Source organism: Ailuropoda melanoleuca, chromosome 20 (assembly GCF_002007445.2).
Source record: "Ailuropoda melanoleuca isolate Jingjing chromosome 20, ASM200744v2, whole genome shotgun sequence".
NCBI classification, from domain to species: Eukaryota; Metazoa; Chordata; class Mammalia; order Carnivora; family Ursidae; genus Ailuropoda; species Ailuropoda melanoleuca.
In genome coordinates this window covers 13,973,050-13,978,887 of record NC_048237.1, presented here as the reverse complement: position 1 = coordinate 13,978,887, position 5,838 = coordinate 13,973,050, and the positions used below count along the sequence as shown (strand labels likewise).

At 59.2% G+C, this 5,838-nt stretch overlaps 1 protein-coding gene across 4 annotated transcripts; it reads left to right on the top strand.

Annotated features, from left to right (window-relative positions):
* The first annotated feature begins 746 nt into the window (after positions 1–746).
* Positions 747–4,991, top strand: NKX2-1 (NK2 homeobox 1). Of its 4 annotated transcripts, none has more exons than XM_034648598.1 (3): positions 747–904; positions 2,094–2,479; positions 3,432–4,991. In XM_034648598.1, the coding sequence occupies exons 2-3, from the start codon at positions 2,107–2,109 to the stop codon at positions 4,169–4,171; spliced, it is 1,113 nt and encodes a 370-aa protein (XP_034504489.1). In that variant the 5' UTR covers positions 747–904; positions 2,094–2,106; the 3' UTR covers positions 4,172–4,991. The 4 variants fall into 4 exon arrangements, with proteins under 4 accessions (XP_034504489.1, XP_034504487.1, XP_002925499.2 ...); XM_034648596.1 differs by having other exon boundaries at positions 747–915; XM_002925453.2 differs by lacking the exon at positions 747–904 and adding an exon at positions 1,203–1,415.
* The last annotated feature ends 847 nt before the right edge of the window (positions 4,992–5,838 follow it).

Here is a 5,838-nt window from a genome sequence, read left to right as displayed (position 1 = left end):
AAAAGTGCCTGTTCATCATTGGGAGTTCCTTCTCCGCAAGGAGGGGAAGGAAAATGTGAAAACAAAAAAATTCGAGAAGCCTCCTTAACCGGCCCCGGCAGTGTCTTGGAGGCCCCAGTCTGGCCAGGGAGCGCTTCACCCTCCCAGTCCCTAGCCCAGAGAGGAGGCTAAAAGAGCCAAAGAAAAACCAAACCAAAACAAACAACAAAACCTTTAGAATCCAAGGGGGGAAGTCGGAGTGGGTCTCGGGATCTGCGCCACGCAGGGCGCGACACTGTAGTCCACCGGACTGGAGGCCGGGGTCTGGCCGGAGCAGCACGGTGGGTGCCTCTGGCCAGGCTGGGGAGCGAAAGCCCACAGCTCCCCCTCTCCAGGCGCCCAAGGACCCTCAAGGCGCGGGGCTCACACTTGAAGCCTGGGAACGCGCAGACAGGAAACCCACTTCCTCCTAAGCAGTTTCTTGCTCGCCGGATGAGAGGCGCCCAATTGAAGCAGAATGATCCTCATCTACTAATATCCAGCGTGGCCACAAAGCGACTGGCCATTTACGCCGCCACTTTAAACAAAGATATTTGGTTATTCCCCGGGAAGCAAGTGCACTTTTGCATGGCTGAGCTCCGGGCGGAGGCGAATCTCAGCCCAGCCTCCCGCCTGCTGGGCTGCTCGCGCCTTGGGATTCGCCCCCTCCCGGCCAGCTGGTCCCTCCGGAGTTCAGGCTCAGTTCCGCCCGGCAACAGGCTGGCGGGTACTCACGAAGCTCCCTGCCCGCGCCCTCCCTGAAGCATCAGAGGGGAAAACAGCGTGGCCCTGGGATCGGGTGCTGGGGCTGTGATGTCCTCGGAAAGTCAGCTCCAGCCCCAGAACCCCGCGTGTCCGGGCGATGGGCGAGGGTCGGGGACACCAGGTTTGTTCGAGGTGGGGCAACTTCAGCAATGGCCCTTCGGGTTAGTGCCCCCCAGCTTCCCAGCACCGGCGGCCAGTAGTGTGCTTGCCTTGGCCGGGAATGGGGGTGGGGAGAGGAAGCCGCGTGTGGGTTGGGGGGGGGCGTGATGCAGGGGGCCCTGGACCGCTGAGAAGACCCTGAGGTGGGGGGAGGGGGACGCGGGGATCTGGGACAGCCTCTCGGAGGCAGCCGATCCCTTGCTCAGCGTCCCCTCCGCCCGCTGGGATTCTCTCTCGGGTAGGGGAAAGGGGGCGGGGAGCAGAGGTGTCCCTCTGACGGCGGCAGAAGAGGCAGACAGACGGACAGACACGCAGACCAACAGTGCGGCCCCAGGGTTCGTCCCCAGACTCGCGAGCTCGTTTGGTGGCGACTGGGGCTCGGCGCAGCGAAGCCCGATGTGGTCCGGAGGCAGTGGGAAGGCGCGGGGCTGGGAGGCCGCGGCGGGAGGGAGGAGCAGCCCCAGCAGGCTCAGGTGAAACCCCTGCCCTGTCCCTTGGCCCCCTCCCTCCAAAGACTTGTCCCTGCCCGGGAACCCCGACTGTACGGTTCACTTTGTAACTCCGAAAGTTGGTTGCAAAGCAGCATTCACCTTCCTTCTTCCCCACCATCCCTCCTCCTCGGCTACTCCTCACCCCACCTCTTGCCCTCCCCTCTCTCGGTTCCCTCCTCCTTTCCCTCCCCCGTCTCCCCCCCGCGCGCCGCCCGCACCCCACAAAAAATGGGGTGGGGGTGTCCGGGGGAGAGGGAAAGAAATGCTTTGGGTCGCTTCTCTGCCTCTCTCTCTCTCTCTCCCTCTTTGAGACCTAAAAATCCTGACAAGTGAAACTTAAAGGTGTTTACCTTGTCATCAGCATGTAAGCTAATTATCTCGGGCAAGATGTAGGCTTCTATTGTCTTGTTGCTTTAGCGCTTACGCCCCGCCTCTGGTGGCTGCCTAAAACCTGGCGCCGGGCTAAAACAAACGCGAGGCAGCCCCCGAGCCTCCACTCAAGCCAATTAAGGCGGACTCGGTCCACTCGGTTACGTGTACATCCAACAAGATCGGCGTTAAGGTAACACCAGAATATTTGGCAAAGGGAGAAAAAAAAAAGCAGCGAGGCTTCGCCTTCCCCCTCTCCCTTTTTTTTCCTCCTCTTCCTTCCTCCTCCAGCCGCCGCCGAATCATGTCGATGAGTCCAAAGCACACGACTCCGTTCTCAGTGTCTGACATCTTGAGTCCCCTGGAGGAAAGCTACAAGAAAGTGGGCATGGAGGGCGGCGGCCTTGGGGCTCCGCTGGCGGCTTACAGGCAGGGCCAGGCGGCTCCGCCGGCCGCGGCCATGCAGCAGCACGCCGTGGGGCACCACGGCGCCGTCACCGCCGCCTACCACATGACGGCGGCGGGGGTGCCCCAGCTCTCGCACTCCGCCGTGGGGGGCTACTGCAACGGCAACCTGGGCAACATGAGCGAGCTGCCGCCGTACCAGGACACCATGCGGAACAGCGCCTCGGGCCCCGGATGGTACGGCGCCAACCCAGACCCGCGCTTCCCCGCCAGTAAGTGAGGCCGCCCCACTGCCGGGCCGCGGGCTGAGTGCGGGAGGCGCGGGCAGAGCAGCCCAGGAGGCGCAGCGCCAGCCGGCTGCGCCCAGGGCGTCAGGGTGGGCGGCCCGGAAGCCGCGCCAGGGAGTAGGGTGCGGGAGCTGGGGATTCTTCCCCCTGCTGGACTGAGGGGTCCCAGAAGAGACACTTGGTCACGCTGGGGTCTTGCGGGCAGGTGCTAGTATTCGGCGTCTCCCAGATGGGGCCGACTGGCAGCTCTGCTCCGCTGAGGAGACCTCAGAGTGCCCAGGGATCGCCCTCGCGCCCCCCAAAAACTAAGGGAGCTGGGGGCAAGGAGGGAGCAGAGAGTCGCGGCCTGGCCGGGCGGGAGGCTGCCCAACTGCGACGCGCTCAGGGGACCCGGCCGGCTGGTTCCCCAGTCTAGGCAGGCGGAAGGGCGCGCGGCTTCAGAGGGGGCTCCGAATGGGCCGAGCAAGTGCCCTCCCTGGGGCTGACAGGAGAGAGCGGCCGAGAGGCAAAGCGTCTGGGACTTTAGCTTTCGAAAGTGAACACCCCACTCTCCCAAACTCCCAAAGTTGGAGTCTACCGTGGGACCCCAGCTCTTGGTCTGGGCCCAGTTCGCCGCCTGTGGCCCGCTAACCCAACGACTCTGGCCAGGGTTGGGCAAGAAAGGAACGGAAGCGGCCTTTCTCCACTTTGCTTTGGGGCTGGAGCCCTGAGACTGAGGGAGGCAACGGGGGTTGAGGTGGGGAGCTTTCCAGTAAATCCCTCGACGGCTCGGCCTGGGGCAGGCGCTGACCATCCTCGGCGCTTAGGCCTCGCAGGGCGCAGGCGGCCTAGGTGACGAGGGCGCCGTCGGGTGGGCCGGGACGGCCAAGGGCGCCGAAGGCAGAGGTGGCCTGGCCCGGCCCGGCCCCCGCCGACGCTGTGCGTTTGTCGCTTACAGTCTCCCGCTTCATGGGCCCGGCGAGCGGCATGAACATGAGCGGCATGGGCGGCCTGGGCTCGCTGGGGGACGTGAGCAAGAACATGGCCCCGCTGCCGAGCGCGCCACGCCGGAAGCGCCGGGTGCTCTTCTCCCAGGCTCAGGTGTACGAGCTGGAGCGACGCTTCAAGCAGCAGAAGTACCTGTCGGCGCCCGAGCGCGAGCACCTGGCCAGCATGATCCACCTGACGCCCACGCAGGTCAAGATCTGGTTCCAGAACCACCGCTACAAGATGAAGCGCCAAGCCAAGGACAAGGCGGCGCAGCAGCAACTGCAGCAGGACAGCGGCGGCGGCGGCGGCGGGGGCGCCGGGTGCCCGCAGCAGCAGCAAGCGCAGCAGCAGTCGCCGCGCCGCGTGGCCGTGCCGGTCCTGGTGAAAGACGGCAAACCCTGCCAGGCAGGCGCCCCGGCGCCGGGTGCCGGCAGCCTTCAAGGCCACGCGCAACAGCAGGCGCAGCAGCAGGCGCAGGCTGCTCAGGCGGCCGCGGCGGCTATCTCGGTGGGCAGCGGTGGCCCCGGCCTGGGGGCACACCCGGGCCACCAGCCGGGCAGCGCGGGCCAGTCTCCGGACCTGGCGCACCACGCCGCCAGCCCCGCGGCGCTTCAGGGCCAGGTCTCCAGCCTGTCCCACCTGAACTCCTCGGGCTCGGACTATGGCACCATGTCCTGCTCCACCTTGCTATATGGTCGGACCTGGTGAGAGGACACCGGGCCGGGCCGGGCCCAGCGCGCTGCCTCATCGCTTTCCCTCCTGCCGGCCACACATCACCAACCACCCGCCGCTCCCTGCGCTTCGACTTTTCTTAAGAATCTGTCCCGTTTAGACCAAGGGGAAAACACACAAAAGCCAAACTGCTGGACGTCTTTTTTTTTTTTTCTAAAATTTGTGGGAATTTTTTTAAAAAAGAAAATAAAAACAACCAAGTGAATCCAATTCTTTAAGGAGTCTTTAAACAGAGAAGGACATAACAAAAAACAGCTTTTGGGGTGTCTTTTAGGTGATTGAAATGTGTTTCCCTCACTCAGGCAGGGTGCAGTTTGGAGAGGGCTCCACAATGACATGGCTCTGGACTCGAAAGACCGCACACTTCACTCTGGGTACACTGTGCCAGCAAGGTGGACTCACTTGTAAATACCAGGATTTCTTTTGAAGGGGAGATGGGGGCTGGGGAGAGGAAAGACTCTACGACAGGACCCACATGTCATTGACACAAAGGAAATGCCCCCTCCCAGCGCCCGCTGGCCGCCCAGGCTCAGCCCCGGGAAGAGCCCAGGCTAAAATTGTTTTATGTTTGATGTGAACTTGTAGCTGTAAAACGCTGTCAAAAGTTGGACAACACGCCTAGTTTTTAGTAATCTGTACATTTTGTTGTAAAAAAAAAAAAAAAGCCCAGTCCCTGCTCCCAGCCCATCATATTTTTTATGGGCATTGACAAATCTGTGTATATTATTTGGCAGTTTGGTATTTGCAGCGTCAGTCTTTTTCTGTTGTAACTTATGTAGATATCTGGCTTAAATATAGTTCCTAAGAAGCTTCTAATAAATTATACAAATTAAAAGGATTCTTTTTCTGATTAAAAGTCTACCTTTTGTTTGGTTTTGATTTGGCTTTAAAAGGCTTTTTTTTTTTTTTTTTTTTGGTGGTATTGGGGGTGGTTCATCATTGGCCTGATGGGATTGGAATTGCTTGGGAGCTAAAAGAATCCTATACCAGCTAAGAAGCTGGGCCCAGAGTCCTTGTCCCGCAGGGAAATGGAGTTTTGTTCCATCCCCGAATTGAGTAGAACCAAACCTTAAACAGTCCTGGGACTTGGCAGTAGAGAGGGAAAAAAGCTAAACTAGTTCAGTCAGGAGGGAAAGGGAGAACAGAAGAGAAAGAGACCAAAGGACTAGTTTTCAAAGCCAGGCTTCTGTTTTTTGAAATCTTAGAAGTGTCTACTGTAGTCTTATACAGCTAAGTCAACGATTAAAACTTTAAAATGTTTTAAATAGCATACATTTTAAATAATTCTGAATGAGGAATCATTTTTACTGAACAGATGGTCCCTGTAGCTTTCAACACCAAAGCTTATTTCTAATCTGCTGCAGAGCTTCGTTGGAATTAGAATTCGGTGGGAGGCTGTTTTCAAAAGTGGGGAAGTCTATCTGGGTCTCATTTCTGCTCTAAAACAGCTATCCCCATGCAGGGTTGGACATGGATCCCCAGCCTCTGAGGGTCCTTCTGGTCTTGGGAAATTTTTTGACTTGGCTACTGGCCTGGGGACACTGAAGGCAGGACTTTGGAAGCTGGGCTTTCCCTCTTTGTTCCACCGGTTTCCATCTCTGGGCTCCTAAATATCTTTGTAGTAAGGAATCTTTCTCCTGTTC